General features: G+C 36.5%; 3 protein-coding genes across 3 annotated transcripts; 1 reads left to right on the forward strand and 2 right to left on the reverse strand.

Annotated features, from left to right (window-relative positions):
• Positions 1 to 1,369: 1,369 nt before the first annotated feature.
• LOC130723327 (protein transport protein SFT2) lies at positions 1,370 to 6,044 on the reverse strand. Its single transcript, XM_057574327.1, has 4 exons — positions 5,730 to 6,044; positions 3,135 to 3,402; positions 2,857 to 2,961; positions 1,370 to 1,754 (listed from the first exon to the last, which is right to left on the reverse strand). Exons 1-4 carry the CDS (start codon positions 5,903 to 5,905, stop codon positions 1,644 to 1,646), a joined length of 660 nt encoding a protein of 219 aa, XP_057430310.1. The 5' UTR covers positions 5,906 to 6,044; the 3' UTR covers positions 1,370 to 1,643.
• Positions 6,045 to 9,105: 3,061 nt separating this feature from the next.
• On the reverse strand, positions 9,106 to 12,454 carry LOC130726049 (peptidyl-prolyl cis-trans isomerase FKBP16-1, chloroplastic). The gene is made up of 8 exons (XM_057577264.1): positions 12,131 to 12,454; positions 11,653 to 11,850; positions 11,529 to 11,563; positions 11,115 to 11,208; positions 10,880 to 10,940; positions 9,991 to 10,036; positions 9,642 to 9,712; positions 9,106 to 9,515 (listed from the first exon to the last, which is right to left on the reverse strand). Exons 1-8 carry the CDS (start codon positions 12,193 to 12,195, stop codon positions 9,408 to 9,410), a joined length of 678 nt encoding a protein of 225 aa, XP_057433247.1. The 5' UTR covers positions 12,196 to 12,454; the 3' UTR covers positions 9,106 to 9,407.
• Positions 12,455 to 15,796: 3,342 nt separating this feature from the next.
• LOC130723112 (heat shock cognate protein 80) lies at positions 15,797 to 18,721 on the forward strand. The gene is made up of 3 exons (XM_057574065.1): positions 15,797 to 16,032; positions 16,496 to 16,637; positions 16,742 to 18,721. Exons 1-3 carry the CDS (start codon positions 15,910 to 15,912, stop codon positions 18,571 to 18,573), a joined length of 2,097 nt encoding a protein of 698 aa, XP_057430048.1. The 5' UTR covers positions 15,797 to 15,909; the 3' UTR covers positions 18,574 to 18,721.
• The last annotated feature ends 1,511 nt before the right edge of the window (positions 18,722 to 20,232 follow it).

The raw sequence follows: 20,232 nt of genomic DNA on the forward strand, positions 1-20,232 counted from the left end.
TTTTCAGATTGCTGTCCATAGACTAATGCACACCAGTGAATTTTATAAGTCTTTCCGCACCTATAATTTTTACTGGCTAGTGGCTAGATAATACGGATATGTTATATTTTTCTAATAATAAAAGGAAAAATATTACTTATTGCAAATAGGGTCTTGTGTGGTGTGGTGTGGCTCTGTCAATGTCGAGTGGAAGAGAGAGTGAGCCAGCGAAATTGAGAGTGAAAAGAGAGAAAAATCAGTGCATGTGCTCCTCCTCACCTGAAAGGAAATTTTGAAGTAGGTGTGAGAAGTTTTTGAGAAAGCAAAAGGGGCTTTAAAGGAACTCGAAGAAGCAGCGGCATGAAACTATGCTTTGGCTTATAGGAGGAGGAAGAAGCTGTTGGTAGGGAGAAGGGTTGATGGCCGCATGTTTTGCTATGGAAAGTTTGGTAAGGGAAGGAAGAGAAGGGAGCGGACAACATAAGAGGTACAACCGTGAATGGACTTCAAAGTGAGTCCAATGAGGAAAATTCCAATGCATGTGAATCAGGGTTAGGGTTTCGAGGGTTTGAATGAGAGCATTGACAAGCTCATAGAAGAGGTAGGGGTCAGATTTTTTGCCCACGGAAGTTGTAAGAGTTGAAGTCGAGGAAGGAACAGCTTTGACAACGCCGAGGAAGTTGTAGCGAGAGTCCAAGTAAAGGAATCGACAGACATGCAAAAATGGCAAGCTTATTTCAAGACCAAAACTACAAATAGTAAACCACAGTACAAACTCCATTTTGATTATTTTGTTACAGATTTGCATTTGAATAGATCTCATATGACATCTGGGTTTTCTTTCGAAGAATCAATGCGTTCATGGTGGTTCTATGAAGTTATTATACTGAAGATGAACACTGAAACAGAAAACGATAATGACATAGAAATGTCATTCACAGCGTCTTAGGTTACATCTGATTGACTAAATTGTGAAACAATGTATTTGACTAGTGTTGATCAACGGCATGTTCATTAGTGTTGTATCCAAAACAGTGTTCATTAGTGTTGTTTCCAAACACCACTGCCTGAAGGTTTTGCTGTTGAACTTGTGTGATTGGTGCGACATAGTTGTCTTCTATGCCATATGCTGCCATTAATGTGTAGGGGATTATGGTGGAAGCAGATTGCAGAAGGTTTTGGTTCTCCAATGGAAGCTGAAGAAAGTGGTCACAGGGAAAATGGTGTGGGAAACCACCACTGCAGGCATGATCCAGGGAGGGAGAGGGATGGCGGGGCTGCCGCAAAATCTCCACCCTCATCCTCCCACTCTTTCATCAGTGTTTATTGCTCTGAACCAAAACAAGGGAGGGGTTGTTTTGTAAATCTAAAAATACTAACACCTAAAAACTAAAGTAAAATAATTGTTCAATAATAAATAATAAACACTAACTACATCAAACAGACCACGTTAATGTGCATTTAGAAACTTAACTATAAGAGGCAATTCAATTTTTTCATTCAGATGTGGCATTTGGCAACGAAGCATTGAACTGTAACAAAGTGCTACATGATGCTCCAACTCGGAAAAATTCGTAGGTCAGGTTAACGCTTCAGCTGATAGATCTCAGGAGACAAAATTTACAAGTCAACTACAATATGGACAAAGATCTGACCTCAACAGGTCACCTCCCAAAACATCTCATTATTGAGGAGGTAAGAGCAGAAGTCAGAAATTTCATCCCAGCAGATCCACCAGGAAAGTATGATATAGCATAGTACCCAAGTGAGAGAACCTGCAAGTACAGACATAATTTCAATTGTAGTGCCAGATGGATAGTTTTAGAAGGAAACAAGACTAATAACTTATCGAAATTTTTTTGTAAGGAATACATATTTTCATATCCCTAAATCATAATTGCAGCAACTATGTTAAACGTGCACGATACACCCATCTGTTAGGATCCCAAATATGAAAACTTGCAGAAAAAGAGAATAAGACTGATAAAGAGAAAGAGATTAGCATGAAAGGGAGTCTCCTATAAGATTTCCCCTTACAAACAATTATTTTTAAAACTCTGAAGGAATCCGATTAAACAGCTGATTCCCCTATATAACTGACTAACTTAGCTTCCTATTAACCTTCCAAGCCTCTACCTTAATCTATGAAACAGACACTTCTCATCCCATCAGGTGTCCCATTAAAAAAATAATTTTTAGTAAGGTCAGTGTTGAAAGTAATCTGAAGGTAAAAATGCAAACGACATCATACCACAGGTTTGACAGTTTAAGTACATGGGATCTATTATACAAAATAATGGGGAAATTGACAAAGATTACATGCAGAACTCAAGTTGGATGATTAAAGTGGAGAAAAGCATCATGAGTTATATGTGACCGGTACCGCAAAGTACCTACCAAACAGCTATAAGAGTTGGAGAAGTCTAAATGAGAATGTTATGATGGATGTTTGGCCACTCTAGAAAGGATAGGATACACAATAATCGCATAAGAGGAGATATTGGGGTGGCGCCTATCAAAGAGAAGCTGATGGAAAATTGGCAGCAACCATATGGGGAGTCATTGGCTGAGGGGGAGAGGAGTCTTTTGGAGTCTTGTCAGGGTAGTGAGGAGAGATGAAATCAGGGTCTTAAACACACTGTGAACCATTGTTTTCTTTCCTAATCCTGTCCACTAGATATTGTAAGCATTAAATAAGATCATTCTTTTCTTTCTGTTGTACATCAAATCACTTCATTTCTCTTCCAACCAGCTGAAAGTCTTATAACATATTTGAAAGACAAAAACGTTGAGCATACATTAAATCAACAGCAAATGCAAACATATGGGGAACGGTGAAGCTACAAAGAAGCATTATAGGATACATGAGATGGATACCTGTACCACAGAGAATACCACAGAGAGAATATAGCTGTGAACCACCATGGATACATATATTGTACCAATCATACTGCCTAGAAAAACCAATGTGAAAGGAAGCCTCTGAAATATAATCACAAAGAGAGACAATTAGAAAAGAGTAGCAAACACGTGCAATCAAATCAAAGGAACTATATTTTTCAAAAGCCCAAAGAAACTCACGGAAGCAATATATAGTGACCAGTGAAATTTTTTGTCACCATGCAAGAAACAGGAATGAAAATCTAGCAAGTTACCTCCTTTGACAACATGTGAGCAAGCTGATATTTTGGACCCTTGAGAGCAAAGAACGATCCAATAATAAATCCACATCCAAGAGTGAAGCATATAGCAAATTTTTGGGGCATAACCACCATGACAGGCAGGAACAATGTAAACGCTATGAAAACAAAGAAGACCCCACTTCCTAAAAGCAAACCAAAATACGCGAGTGCCTTGCCAGAAGGAACACTACTAGTGGCAGACTGGAAGTTGCCTGGTAGATCTCTCACACCTTTAGAAACCCTGAACAATAAGAGATAGATTTCTTAAGTAGAGGAAAGTTAAGACAAAACTATTCAGTATAAAATGCTTTCCTGTCAGCATGTTCTTTTGCAATTTCAGGAAATGCATTTGAAAAATTTTGGAGGAAATTGCAATACCCATTTACTGTTGTTTTTGCTGCAACTTTATACCATTAAGAAGAGACACTGAAGAACAATAACAATGTCCCTCTGTCACATTAAGATAAGGCAGACAGAATAGACAACTTTTCCCACATACAATTGCATCAGAAACTAGTGACCGGTCTGTCCAGGTGATAGATTTATAGGCTAGTCACTAGTCCAGTTACAGAAATTGTTTTATTAGCTTCTGTTTGTGCCTGTCAGCTGTTAGTCGGATAGAGTTGTATGTAACTGATTCTAACTGTTGTGACAGTTTCAATATATGATCTCAGAGTGAAGTATTTGACACAAGACAGAGGTGAAAAAGTTAATGCACATGTATATGTCCCAATTTCTTTGATATTAGGAAACATATTGTTCTCGCCAAGAAGAAAACATTGAAGTTAGAGTAATATCATCCAAGATACCACCGACTGAACTTACTGCTTGTCATACTTTAAGGTCCTATCCTGTAATCCATACGGATTCCTAGCAAGTGCTAATCTTTTAAATCAGCACCATCCAAGCTCCCATAGTCACCTTCATCTTTTCCTAACTCATTCACATAATCCCTCTTCCTCTTTATCAAATCAAATCCAGCATATGCATTATAAATAGATACATTATAATGCATTATAAATATATAAGAAATTAAGGTATTATATAAGAGAAAAGCTGCGGAATGAACATTTGCAAGATACAGTCATATGAGTGGCAAAATGATCCATGAATCCATTAGAAATTCAGACAAGCAATAAATAAATCAAATTCAATTCAAATGGTATTAATTATATTGGATGGGTTTACTAAATTCAATTCACTTATTAGATATAGTTAATGGACCGCCCAATAACATGTCAATTACGATCCAATAAACACCCATTCACAAACTATTGTCAAAGCCTAAATATAGCCACTACTGTCCAGCTCTGAACACTTTTCTCTCTTTGCTGTTGATGAAGCTTATAGGGACTTGTGCTAGCTGTGTGGACAATTACTGATGTGGAGAAAGAATGAGAGTGAAGAAGAAAAGAATCTGTTATTTTCATCATGCTGAGAGTTGAGATGCAAGGGAGAGAATTCCCTCACGAGGGTGACTCCTTTACTACTGAAAGACTCAGATTCTCTAACAAGCACTGCCTAACTGAATTTATTAACTTCATCCCAACAAACTACTGCTATTATTTTGAATGGATGGGTTGGATATCAGTCCATAAAAATGTTACCGGCTGGTTTGGATATGTATCCATTAAGCTCATAGATAGATCGGATTGTTTTAAAGGGTCTTAAATGGATTAATGTTAAATTTTTACCCATCATTTAATACAATCCAAAGTCTATCCCATCTATCCATTTGATACACACACATGCACTCACACCATAACTAGCACTTTTCAGATCAAACTAATGAATACATGGGGAGGGGGGAATGAAACTAGAAAGCTAGGACCATGTAATTTTTTTTTTCTCATAAAAAACAATGCAAATTGGACTTCTTAACGTTTTAATCCTGATTCTATTCTAAACTCCATAGCTTTTTAATGAAAATCATCTTTTCTTTTTTATTTTGATGAAAGCACAACTAGCGCCTTTCACCTTTTAACCTTACAGTTCTCAGAAGTTAACATGTTAAAGTTTATATCATTTTATATCATCACGGCAAATATTTAGAAAAGGCGGGACAAAGGGATGTTAGTGTAACTTTTGCATGCTAATATGAGTAAATTCAACATTTCAGCATCATGAATGTCTCTCTCAGAAAACTTTGTGATTTCCCAATGCATCACCTCCAAGTTACCAGACTTATTTCATCTCCTAGCACAACAAATTTTAGACACCATCTTGTCAATCTCTCTTACTTATCCAAAAGACAAGTAAATTCCAAATGCTATCTATCAGTGTCTCCTCATTTTCAATTCACTCACTCAATCTCACCAATCAGCAAAGCATGATCCAAATGGAAAAAGACAAAAACTTGAAACAACCAGCACATACCCATTAGTCTCTATACGCATGTTCACCCATTTGAAGGGGAAAATAACCATTTTTAATTCAAAAACAACACTTTTGACCCATTGGGTTGATCATCAAATTGTGAAAACGAAACAACAGCAATTCATCTATACTTGAAACAAAAGCAATGTAGAGATTGAAGTGAAGGTGGTAAGGAGTGTGGAGTGGGCTTACACGCTGAAAGTGCCGGAAACGGTGTCGTTTGCAGACCGAACTGCGGATTCGAGATCGAAGGAAAGGGCCGAATCGGCGGGCTCCTGGGAGGATGCGTAGGAGTTCCAATCGGCCAGCAAAGACGACGACGCCTTCTGATCGTCGTCGGTGGTGCCGCCGGAGAACCAATTCTGCATCTTCTCCGCTGTCAAACGACCCTGATTTCTTTCTTTGGAGAGTGACTAGGGAAATGGGATCGGAGTGTGTGAGAGAGAAAGAGAGTCGGTGAGTGAGTTAGCAGTAGTTAGGTGCTGGTGGGCGCCTATGAATGAAAACTGGTGTAATTTTCTAATATTTCATCTAGTGTTGTCCAAGAAGGCTCGGCCCGATTTGAAACCGAAAAAAAAAGGTGATTTGTTTGTGCAGTCGGGCGAGATGGGTTCGGTGGATGATTAAAGCCGATTTGATGTGATTTGGCGCGGTCGGTCTCAGTTTGAGCTCCTCCTTAACCGAATAGTGATAGGAAAACAAAACGCTTGGGCCAGGCCTATTTCCTAGGACTATAACTGTGCGGGGCTAGCCTAAAACCTTCTAAAAAAGTTATAAAAAAAACTAGCATTTGCTCTTCTTTTGCATTCACCTGCAAACCCTTAGAGTCGCATCTTCTTTTATATTTCTCTTTCCTCTCACTTCACTTCCCAACAAACCCTAGAGTCGTCGCACCAGTCCATGTCTCTTATCCCATTCCCAGTCATTGCAATCCCTAGTCGCAGTGCTCTCATAAGAACTCGCAACATAACGAACCATGTATACGACACACCGTCAACATTCCAATGAAGCTCGGCCTTACTCCGCTACACTATAGTCTTACCCAGGAATGATATTCCTAACGATCAGACTCCCAGGAATATTATTCCCGGGAATGTATTTTCCAACATTCTACCAAACGCCCCCTTATTCCCGGGAATGATTTATACCTAGGATTAATCATAGTTTCTAATCTTGTAATAAATGCAGGAATGTTCATTTCCAACATTCATATTCCCGAGAATCTATTTCCAAATCTTGAAACAAACGCCTCCTATGGATTCACCTCTGGGTGGGATTTGAGGTATGCAAGAAGATGGTTTCTGCAGAGCCCTCCCTTGCTTTTGGGATTTAAGGTTATTTGATTGGGATGGATCTGTTCTTGACTTCTTCTTTGTTGGCATATTGTTATGATTTTTCTGTGTTGTGATGAACGGATTTGTTTCTTTCATCTTCTTTTTCTGTTTTTTTTTTTTTTTTGCGATTAATTTTTAGGTTGACAACCCGTGTGAACCCATATGGCAAAACCGTCACCCGACAAAATCGAAACCGAACAACTATTAGTCACTGAAATTCTAGTTCCCTTAGGACGAATGTCCTATGCGATGTCGGGACAATCGATTAGAACAACAGATTACTTAACAACAGTATAAACTCAAACATAAAAGAAACAAGACACAAGAATTGGTAACCCAGTTCAGTGAATAACTTTCACCTACGTCTGGAGGGCTTCGCCCAAAGAAAGGAAATCCACTATCTCAAGATTCAGGAACTACAGACACTCATGAACACAACAAGTTCATTGTTCTCTTCCTAATCTACCCAGTGTATTTCTACTTAGTATCCCAACCTAAGTATGAGAGCCCCTCTCACTTTCTCTCAATCACTGCCTCAGTGATTGGTGACAACAAATAACAAGAACGTTTGAACAACCAAACTCAACACATAACACAACCTTGCCTTATAGAATCAATGAGCAAGACCAGTTCATAATTAACAAGAACAAAGTACAACTCACAATCCTAACACTCGATCTTCAATCTTAGCTTCGGTGTCTTTTTCGTTTTAGGTCTTTGTTCTTTATATATATACTTCAGCAGAGGCGGCACTAGGGTTAGCTGGGCTGAAGAACATGATTGATCCACACAAATTCAAACGCAATCCTCCAAGATATGATTTGCGTAACAACCAAGTAAAAGATAGGAACAAATCTTCAATCATAGATTTGTTCCAACAATAAACAACCCGCAAACAACTCACTTCAATCAGTTACTTGAACCTCAAGTAACAACAAAACAAATCTTTAAACAGATAACAAAGGGACCCACTTTGCACGCTTGCCAGTGAATGGATGTCCTGGCTTCACAGAATCAGATGTCACGACATCTGCTTCGACATCAGGTTGTTTTTAACAAAATGCAAGCCAACAAAGGAACAACAGTCACTAAACGGACAATGTCGGACTTGGTGCTTTGGTGTTTTTCAACCGACAAAATTGGTGATCTTGGTCTGAAAGACTGAAACTGGCCAAAATCGTCTGGTGTTCAGCCCTAATCTCAAGTGTTATCCTACATTAAGAAATAAGGTTCTCTTTATTTGAAATGACTTATTTGAGCTTATTTTATAGCATAAACGTTTATACAAGTGTTTGTCAGAATTTATGTAAGTTGAAAATGCCTATAAGTTGTTTCGAACTTATTTTCATAAGTTGTTTAAATTAGTTTAAGGATAAGAGTTTATGTTTACGTATAACATATTTTCAACTTATTTCAATAAGTTTCTCAAATTAGTGAACAAAAAATTATGCGATAAAACATTGAATCAAGTTGTCTTATCAAACGCATCCTAAAAATATAATAATAAAATGCAACCGTAATTTCATGTGTTAATAAAATGTACTATACACATGACTTCTTCGTAATAGAACTATAAGCAAACAATAATACAAATACAAATAATGTTTGCATTTTTAGTCTCTCATATATCGTGAAAAATATATCGTGATTGTATGATAAGGTCTCTATTGACGAATTTTGTTGATCTGCTCTTTTCATGAATATTTTTTTTATCAATATGGTTATTATATAAGCATCATGGTCACCTTCTTCAACCTAACAAAACCCAAGTCTCCACAACCGAAATCCAATTTGATGATAGGTTGCGGGTATGAATGGCTTTTTGGAGTTTGGGTAGTGGAGACTAGGGTTTTGATAGGTTGAAGAAGAAGGGTGTTTACATGGTAACAATATTGATAAATTATTCATGACGATGACACATGAACAAAATTTTCTTTCTTGCACTTTTTTAAGCTATAAACTGCATACATTTTTTTAATCACACAGTGCAACTATTCCTTTTTTTAATCACTCTAATTTTTAATTCGCAATCACTTTCCATTCTATTTGTTTTTCAACAATGGTGAAAGAAACCAGTTCGACCAAAATGACAACTCATTCTAAGAGACAATAGCAAACAATACAAATGAAATCAGGGATTTAGGTTTACCAAAAAAAGGCATAAATAGTATTTGGCTTAAATAGACACTTCAAAGATGACCATAAATAAACAATACAAGCTTGACAGAACAAAAGAAAACATGACAGAAAGCTTGATTATTTGAACTCTCTATATTTAACATGAGTGATATATTCATATTACTGTCTGAGCATTTCTTCCTATTATGCAATTGCATTGTCTAGTACATTAAGGCCCAAAATAGGAACAAAAAATAAAAAAATATTCTTTACATATGCAATTCTTCCTTTTCCTACCACTTTTCCATCCTGTGAAACACATTATGTTCATTCTTCTCCCACTAAGGTCTTAAGAGATCATGATTCTGCAGCTTAACATAAAACAATGAAATGCAGGTTGATGCAAGAAATAAAAAACTTAGTTTAATATTGATGGTGGTTGTGGAAGACTCAAGATTTTCAAAAGTTGAACTTCGAACACCAAAGGTTCTTGTGCATGAGCAAATAGACTGCGCCGAGGGCCAAACTGCAGATAACAATAATAACATTGTCAATCTACTATGTTTGAAGAACATTATTGACAAATTTTCTATAGTAATTCAAAACTCGTTTGGATGCAAGTAGCCCAAAGGGCTCTCAGTACATATCTAACCTCTTCAGGTATTGGTTGCAAGTTCTCGTTTACATATCCTGCTGAAGGTGGGATCAGTGCTCTTCTCTTTCCTACAAGCGAAACCAGCAAGAGTAACCACAATGACATTAATAGGTACAGTGTCCACAGAAACAGCCATGACTACAGAACTGACATATTTGGAGAAAAATAATTGAGCGTATTGTTAAATATTTCCTTAGCCCCTTCTTATTGTAAAAGATGCAGAGCAGATATCTAGAATCAGAGATGATTTTATGCCAAAATCTTGGACTAATTAACATATATAAGAAACTCCTGAGGCAATACTGCTGGTTAGTCAAGAAAATAATGAGAATATCTTTGAACATACCACCAACTCTCATGCCAGTCAAGACCTCCTTTAATCCTATTATCATCTGTTTGAAAATGCAACTTTCATAATGAGAAGACATTTTCAGTATTAAGAATTTATAACAGACAAATAAACTGTTGAAAGTCAGATTATCAAGAAATTCTCTGTGTCTTGTATTAATAGGAAAAGTTCTAAAAGGACAAGTGCAGAAAATAATGAGGCAGAACAAAAAGGGGACAACTAAAGAATATCAGGAATAATAGAGTCAAATTTTGTGGTTAACTGAATCCTCAACTTTGAAGAATATAAGAAAGAAAGCAACAATGATTCAAGTGAGATGGCAATTAAATGACTCCACAATCAACTAAATTGCCTTGCCCATATTTTACATATTTCTTTGTTTCTTTTCTTTCACAAGCATGAACATATTTTGTATTCTAGATATGCAACTGCAACTCTGGAAGAATATGGCAAGGTCAAAGAAGGATCTTTATATATGTTAAGTCACACTAAGAGCCCCCTTCTCACCCTGACATATATCTACAGTTAGCATGATAAGGCCAGTGTCTAGAATGACAGATACTTGCTAAATGTTGCATATTCACATGAGTCATGAAATGGCAGTAATTGTTGAACAATATAATTCAAAAGAAAAAAGAGAAAAAGAAAGAGAGAAAGCAAAGAAAATCATGAACTTTTGTTCACTTACTTGAGTCTATTCTTTTCATTTGTCACTTTCTCATTGAATTAAGGAACTCTATTTAACTATGTTATAAAAATAAAAGGAACTCTATTTAACTATACCCATGTCCAAAATATGACAATATATAAGTGAACTCATCTGAAATGAATGATAAACACATTTCAGAGTTTACAGGACCCTACAAGTTGAAAGAAAGAAATTGACCTGGTTCTCATCCAAAGCAAGTGTAACAGGACTGCTTTCTCCTCTGAATTGGTCCACTGTACTATTGTGAATAAGAGTATGAAACCAAGAAAAAGGGGGAAATTTTAAAACAAGAAATGAAAGGACTAAGGAGAGTATCTGAAAATCTCATTGTGATTAGAGTCATAAGAATCAGTATAGTATCAAGATTTTCTATAGGAATTGAAAACAGAAAATCCTCACAGGAAGCAATTACCTGAAAACAAAGTATCCATTTGCACGCCGGCATACATAATTGAATTCTACCAAATCTCCACCACGCGCTTCTGGTCCTTCCCCTTCAACAATATCTAATTCGAAAACACATAATTACCTATTTATGGACATACACTTTTACTAACAGCTTGATTCCTTTCAATCAAGTGGGATAGTAAAATGCCGAAGGGTTCAATGTTTTAATCAAAGAACCGAAAATTTGCGCTCTTCCTTTAAAGAAGCAGAGAAGAAACGCACACACACACAAGAGATAGGGAAAAGAAGACTCTAAGCCTTTGCATCAAATTGGTATGAAACTCATGGAGGTGAAATCTCAAAGTATTCTTACATAAATTATCCAATGCACAAACATTTTACTAAAGAACTATTGCATGGAATATACAGAATTACAGACCTTGTATTCTCACTCCACTGGCTAGCTTCAATGTCCTAGAGGCTTCACATGAAAAATAGTAAGTCAAATTTCACAATACACTGAAAATTTTCAATTCACAAAAATAAGAATAGAACAGACAAACCGGATGACTTCAGGTTCCTTCATATCTGTCATAACCGGTGCAGCCAAAGCAGGAGAAGCACAACTTATTATGTGATTAATGCCCAAAAACTGAAGAATCAACCTTCTTGAAAACCCTTTAACTGTTAATGTGGAAACTCTATCATGCAATTGCAAGCTCTTAGATGCAGAATAGTTGAGATTTGTATCCTCCATACACCTATATTCATGCAAGGTTTGAAGCGCATTGTCAAGAGAAATGCTTCTCAAGAAACATGGTAGTTAATCTATTTGAATTGAGATATATATAGCAACTCATTGTTCAGAAATAGCATAGAATCCAATGAAAGAAACTCTACAAATTTATCCATTATACTAAGAAGAATATAGCTGAAATCAAATGGTAGAACACTATACACTAGCTCTTTCAATAGCAAAACCAAGATCATGGACACAATTTAAAAGAAATTAAAAAATTGAGAAAGAGAGCAATTCTATACCCAGGAGATGCAGGTAAAGGAGCAGCACATGGAGGTGTAACCAAGAGAAATGGTAAAACTCCCATACTGAATTTGGAACTTCAGAATTGAGACCTTGTGGCCAGTGAAGCTAAAAATTGAGTAAAGCAATGCAATTATCTATCTGTATGAGACTCTATCCAAAAGTAATGAGGTGTGTTTCTCGTTGAGGAGGTTGGATTGGACCCACCCGCATATTAGCTTTCCCTTTAACTTTCACTTTTGTTTTGTTTTCCTAATTTCCTCCCTTTAACCTCAGCGAAGGGTGTTCCTCGCATTTGACATTTGTTTAACTACACGCAATTTTGAAATTTGAACAACATATCAAGCATTTCTAGAAGTAGGCAAAGAATTATATAAAAGTAGCATCATGTTTGGAGAATTTTTCGTTAGACGGCGGATCAAAATATAAAAAAAAATTAATCAACAAGTATTAGATATTCTTTTTTTTTTAAGTAAGTATTGGATATTCTAACTTAAATACAAAATGATTTATTAGAGAACCCAATACATGTCGTGTAACACCCCCTTTTTCCCATTGCTTTATTTAAAAACGTTTATCAGAGTTTAAAAACATATCAAGGGAGTATTACACTTCTTCACGAAAACTCATTAAAATTAACACTGATTGTGTTTGAAAATTTATAAGTTCATATGCTTTTCAAAGAATGAATTATTCCTGCCAATGAAATTTCTAAACCAGTCAGATAATCCTAAGATGCATAAAATCACTTATTTAAATAGGTTTATCTTCCATGATATTCCAATAAAATTCATCATACTCAGAACTGAATTTCATAAGCACTTCGGCCGTCAACAGTACGACATCGCCATCATTTAGAAAATTATTCAACAACTTCCATAAGAAGAGATTATAAAATCCTCTCAACATAAATGTAAAAGTAACGTAAAATATCTAACTAGTGTTACATTACAGAGCAAGACACTTATTTTATAATAATAATAATAATAACATAAGCTAAGACTCTCCGAAGCTACTCCTCATGAGCCACATCTCTACCTCCTATACCTGAGCGATGTCGCATAGAACATCATTCCAACAGAAGGGTAAGAACTTACATTGTATAAAATATAACATAACAAAGAGCAAGTAAACAATTCAGATCATGCTTTATAAACTCTTCACCTTTACTTTAAAATCTGAGTGATTATAATATTTTCTCTCAAGACAGTTTCACAATTCTTATTAATGTTTCGAAAAATTATAAGCTTAAAGAAGAATAATAATTCGACTTTACCACAACAGCAAAACAATTCACCAACAAATCACCAAACACATAAAACCACTGAAAACGTGAAACTTAGTGTGTGAGACTCTAATGTATGCATGTGGTACCAATTGTTAACCTTAGCGGTATCACCGCGTCCACTCCAGACAGTTAACCACCAATGAAGTCCACTCCAGACTTCCAGAACCACGCCAGTTCTGGGACAAACCTCAGTTTTCCGATGAAAACCGACACGTTGCCTCTTGACTAAATGAAGTGTATTTCGTGCAAAAACTCATAAATTAAAACATGCAATTTGAGACCACTCCAGCCCCAAATATATAACATATTTTCTCACCAAATTCCATAACGGAAATCACACCAAAATTGCACAAAATAACACTTCAATACAATTATCAAATCATTCACTATTCCACTGACAAAATAGCAACACAAAATCATCAAATGTCTCATATCAATTACTAGAATCAGTTTCAGAATCAATCTCAGAAATAAGCAGAAACATAGCAAACTTGCATATAATCCTGGTACTAAATGAGCAGTCCAAAAATTATGAAAATTTTACCAAACATAGCCTTATATGTTAGCTTTCATATAAAATTGGTTTCACCCAATTTGGAATTCTGTAGAGAGAGTTATGGTCTCTACAGCACAGGCTGTTAGGGTTTCTGCGAGCAGAAACAGAGTGAACTTGCAGATAATTCTGGTATTGAACCAGCAATCTAAAAATTATGATAATATTACCCAATATAGCCCTATGAGTTAGCTTTCATACAAAATTGGTTTCACTCAATTCGGAATTCTGTAGAGAGAGTTATGCTCTCTATAACACAGGCTGCTAGGGTGTCTGCGGGCAGAAACAGAATAAACTTGCAAATGATTCTGGTATTGAACCAGCAATCTAAAAATTATGAAAATATTACCCAACATAGCCCTATGAGTTAGCTTTCATACAAAATTGGTTTCACTCAATTTGAAATTCTGTAGAGAGAGTTATGCTCTCTACAACGCAGACTGTTAGGGTATTTGCGGGCAAAACATAACAGAACCCAATTTTCCCCGGAACCTCAATTTCACTCAAAATCAATTTTGCTCATCACATGTTAACACTCAACACAGTCTCTCAGTTCTGAATTTTCAAAGAAGATGAGGGTTCCTTCATGTTAAACTCAACCTCTGTTATTCTACAATTATACAAGATAAATTCAAACCCTTACCTCTTGAAGATCAAATTCTAGGTTTTTTCTTCTCTTTTCTCCCCTTCTCTCTTTCACGCTTCTTTTCTTCTCCTCTGCTAACTTCTCCAATTCTCAAATTCTGATTTCTCTCTTTCTAATTCACTCATATCCCTTAAATAGTCATACTAATGGGCCCCACTCTCAATTACTCACACAAAAACCTAACAACCTTATTTATCTAAATCTTATTCTATATCACATGAGATTTAAATTATAATCACATAATTCATCAAATTACCATATAGCATAATAATAATTAAGATAAAATAATAAATAACCTAATAACGAAAAGTGGGGTGTTACATGTCGCTAGGTTAAAAATGGTTGTTAGAACTCATAATTCAAAAGTTAAATCCTTATGAGCCACACTCTTGACATCTAGATCCAATTCAATACACTTAGAAATGATTTATTTGAGTGAAAAAACAAACAAATTGATAATTTTAATTGAATCAATAATTAAAAAATGATTAAAATCAATTTCAACAACTTAATACTAGTAAAAAAACTGCTTTTAAAAATAAAAATAAGAATAAAGAGAAATATCTTACTTTTTAAAAAAGTAAAAAATACTACAATTTTTTTATTTTAATTGAGATTCTGATTGACAAAAAAGTTTCATGATATTTTTTTGATACATTGAAAGACTAAAGACAAGGAAAGAGACTAAAAAACAGTAAAACTATCACGCAATAGGAGGATCTCTAAATCCCAAGGCGGACATCAAGTAGGCACAAGGGTGTTGAAGGCGACAAAGCCCCTTTCCTAGTTAACGAGCCTGCTGGTCCATTCGCATCTCTATCGACTCCGACCAATAAAACACGCCATGATAATTAACAAATTAAAAATTTACAAAATATTTGGAGCCAAACTAAGATTTATGTGGAAACCCATATAGTTGTGAAAAAATCAAAATTGAAAGAAAATAACAACATTAATTGTGTTTCAAAAAAAAACATTAATTGTTTATTTAATTTGAAAATAAAACTATTATACCATGCGTATGAATATGAATTTTCCCCTTAACTAACACAAACAAGTCAAGTCATGATAGAAGAGTCTAGAATGAACTCAACTCTCTCCCTCCCATATTATAGCCTCAAATAATTTATTTTAGCAATGAATCCGTCATAGAAGGATCTAGAAACCCTACTCACCTCCCACCTATATAAACCACTCTCCTCTTCAACCCTCTTCATTCTCTCACGCAAAACCCTAACCACCTCTTCTTCTTCCTCGCTCGCTGACTCGTTCGTTCTTCCGATCGGAGAACATGGCGGATACCGAGACGTTCGCGTTTCAGGCGGAGATCAACCAGCTTCTCAGCCTCATCATCAACACGTTCTACTCTAACAAGGAGATCTTCCTTCGTGAACTCATCAGTAACGCCTCTGATGTGAGTTTTCGTTCTCCGAATTTCCTAGTTTTTTTGATTCTAACATGCTCGTTTTTCTCGATCTGGATTTCGTTTCTGTTTTTTGTTCAATTTGGCTCATGTTCATGCGATCTACGATGAGTGTGAATTGAATTGTTTAAATCTGTTGTTTTCTGATGTGTTGATCTCATCCGCTATTGGATTTTGCTCAGGAATCTAGGTTTTCAAAAGATTTTAGCCTATTTTGTATATCTGAATGCTGTTGAATACTTTGCTTTGGTTTCGGAGTGTGATTCATGAATTTTGTTTGTTTTTGTTGCTGTATCTTCATATCTATAATAGTTATAGCATTTTCCTTGATTGTAGTTGATTGATTGAGTCGAATTAATTGGAAATTGTGGCTGTATTAGAAATTTTGTTTCAGTTGATGAATTTGTTCTGTTGGATGGTATTTGATTGTGATTGTGGCTATGTAATGTTGCAGGCTTTGGACAAGATCCGTTTCGAGAGTCTCACAGACAAGAGCAAGCTCGATGGACAACCCGAATTGTTCATCCATATCATTCCTGACAAGGCAAACAACACTTTGACCATTATTGACAGTGGTATCGGCATGACCAAGGCTGGTAAGGACTCAAAATGAGTTTCCATTGAATCGTTTTTTCTTGTTTAGTTGCAATGTATGGTTGTTAATTGGTTCTAATCTGCGTTTTTGTTTATGTTATTCCAGATTTGGTGAACAACTTGGGTACAATTGCAAGGTCTGGCACCAAGGAATTCATGGAAGCCTTGGCTGCTGGTGCTGATGTTAGCATGATTGGACAGTTTGGTGTTGGTTTCTACTCGGCCTATCTGGTTGCTGAGAAGGTTATTGTTACCACCAAGCATAACGATGACGAGCAGTACATTTGGGAGTCTCAAGCTGGTGGGTCTTTCACTGTTACCAGGGATTCTGGCGAGCCTCTTGGCAGGGGGACTAAGATCACCCTCCATTTGAAGGAGGACCAGCTTGAGTACCTTGAGGAGCGCCGGTTGAAGGACTTGATTAAGAAGCATTCTGAGTTCATCAGCTACCCAATTTCTCTGTGGATTGAGAAGACCACTGAGAAGGAGATCTCTGATGATGAGGACGAGGAAGAGAAGAAGGATGAAGAGGGTAAAGTGGAGGATGTTGACGAAGAGAAGGAGAAGGAAGAAAAGAAGAAGAAGAAGATTAAGGAGGTGTCTCATGAATGGTCTTTGGTGAACAAGCAGAAGCCTATCTGGATGAGGAAGCCAGAAGAGATTAACAAGGAGGAATATGCTGCTTTCTACAAGAGTCTCACCAATGACTGGGAAGAGCATTTGGCTGTCAAGCACTTCTCTGTTGAGGGTCAGCTTGAGTTCAAGGCTGTTCTCTTTGTACCCAAGAGGGCACCATTTGACCTCTTTGACACAAGGAAGAAGCCTAACAACATCAAGCTCTATGTGCGACGTGTCTTTATCATGGACAACTGTGAGGAGTTGATGCCTGAGTACCTGAGCTTTGTCAAGGGTATTGTTGATTCTGAGGATCTCCCACTGAACATCTCCAGAGAAATGTTGCAGCAGAACAAGATTTTGAAGGTTATCCGTAAGAATTTGGTTAAGAAGTGTGTGGAGCTTTTCTTTGAAATTGCTGAGAACAAGGAGGATTACAACAAGTTTTATGAAGCTTTCTCTAAGAATTTGAAATTGGGTATTCATGAGGATTCACAGAACAAGAACAAGCTTGCTGAGCTTCTCAGGTATCACTCCACAAAGAGTGGTGATGAGATGACCAGCCTCAAGGACTACGTGACCAGGATGAAGGAAGGTCAGAATGATATTTACTACATTACTGGTGAAAGCAAGAAAGCTGTTGAGAACTCTCCATTCTTAGAGAAGTTGAAGAAGAAGGGATATGAGGTACTTTACATGGTTGATGCTATTGATGAATATGCTATTGGTCAACTTAAGGAATTTGAGGGCAAGAAGCTGGTGTCTGCTACCAAGGAAGGTTTGAAACTTGAAGAAAGTGAAGACGAGAAGAAGAAGCAAGAGGAACTGAAGGAGAAGTTTGATGGTCTCTGCAAGGTGATGAAGGATGTGTTGGGCGACAAGGTGGAGAAGGTTGTGGTTTCTGACCGTGTGGTCGACTCACCTTGCTGTCTTGTGACCGGCGAGTATGGATGGACCGCCAACATGGAAAGGATCATGAAAGCTCAAGCTTTGAGGGACAGCAGCATGGCTGGGTACATGTCAAGCAAGAAGACAATGGAGATCAACCCTGAGAACCCCATCATGGAGGAGCTCAGGAAGCGAGCTGATGCTGACCACAACGACAAATCTGTGAAGGATCTTGTCCTCTTGCTCTTTGAGACTGCCCTTCTCACATCTGGCTTCAGCCTTGACGATCCCAACACTTTTGGCAACAGAATCCACAGAATGTTGAAGCTTGGATTGAGCATTGACGAGGATGCAGGTGAAGCTGATGCTGACATGCCCCCACTTGAGGAAGCAGATGTTGATGCTGAGGGTTCCAAGATGGAAGAAGTTGATTAAATTTGATTGACTGCGTTTGATTAATTAGCAAGTATTTTCGAGCTCATCTTTTGGCTCTGTTTTTGCTTTTTCATTTTTTTTGTTTTTAGTTTTGGTTTGTTGACAATATTAATGCGCAAGTTACCTATAATTTCCGGGATTTAGTTTATTTTATGTCTCTAATTCTGTTTGTTAATTTTGGTTTATTTCTTGGTTAATGAGTTGTTTCTAAGTTCACGTTGGCACTATTGAGCCCTCTCCACATTTTAATACTATATTGGTCACGGGGAAAAAAGGCAAAAGATGTTCAATTTTTGCTGTTAGAAAAGGATACAAATTGTATTGTTGTTGTTAATCCTAACAAATTGTGATGGTATGATTAGTTTAGTTCTGTTTTGATTTGTGTCTAGAATGGGTTATGGCTTCAATTTTGGAAAACTTTTTTCAAAGTAAAAGATACGTAAAATTTTAATGAAATGACTGTTACAAAAAGACAACTTAACAGATATGAATTTTCAATATGTAGAGTATGTTTTACACTCAGAGAGAGAAGCTTAATCACCTGAAGTGATGAAGCAACTGGACTTGGTGTGTTTAATTAAAAGTCGAAAAAAGTAAAGAATTTTCCCTCAGTTATCTTTTTTATTCAATTGGCTTAGTAGAATTTTTTTTGAACGTGGCTTAGTGGAATTGAAAAGAAGGAAATGTGCGTTTTAAGTTTTCCAAACATGCTGTTAATAGAAGCTCCACCGGATGACATCTTCTAGTCTAAGAAAAAAGGCTTCTATAAAGTAAATAAAGTAGCATTACCTACAAACTGGGTCGGAGATTCAATAATATTTATGCTGTACATCCCTTACGACACTTAAATATTTTGAACATTAAAATTGGATTTTCTTGTTTTCCACTCATGTAGAAGTGAGTATTAGAAACTGGAAAATTCTATGATCTAGTTAAACTTTAAATGACTAACAGAGCTTCAAACCTACAATTCGTTAAATAGGAAACCTTATTATACTCCACTAGACCGACTCTTTGAGGTAATAAAGAAGTCATTTCGATGGTTAATAAGGAAATCAGCCTTGTTAATCAGCCAATTTTTATAGGACTTTTCATTGTAAACCACATGTAATACATAATTTTACGTCAAGTTTCACATTTTTGTGATTTGGGTTTCTCTTTCATTGTTTTGTGCTTATAAGTATCCTCCACGGGAAATAATCATGTTCGAACCAGGAACATTCATGGTATTTCTCTCTTTTGTTGAAGGGAAAAAATTATTATGGATCACTTTTTTGTGGTGCAAAGTTGCACCACCCCCTTTTGACTCACAATAGCAGGTTTTAAAAAAAAAAAAAAAAAACATATTTTCTTAATCTTTAATTAATTATTAGGTTAATTGAATTAGATTTTAACTTAAATCGTCAAACACATCAATCCTCAATTAGATGAATTGAAACCCCATTCACCCAGATTCAACATGTTCTTCATATTTCTGATAACCACCCTTCCCCTTCATTTTCCTTCCAGATTCATCTATCTCCTCATCTTCTTTCCACAAACCAGCAAATGGCCAAACCCACAAACCCACCCTCAACCTGAGCAAACCCAACAGTCTCCTTGTAGCATTCATGTGTATTCATGCTCACCGCAAACCCAATCACAGTCATCACCTTTCCA

This window comes from Lotus japonicus, chromosome 6 (genome assembly GCF_012489685.1).
Source record: "Lotus japonicus ecotype B-129 chromosome 6, LjGifu_v1.2".
NCBI lineage: Eukaryota > Viridiplantae > Streptophyta > Magnoliopsida > Fabales > Fabaceae > Lotus > Lotus japonicus.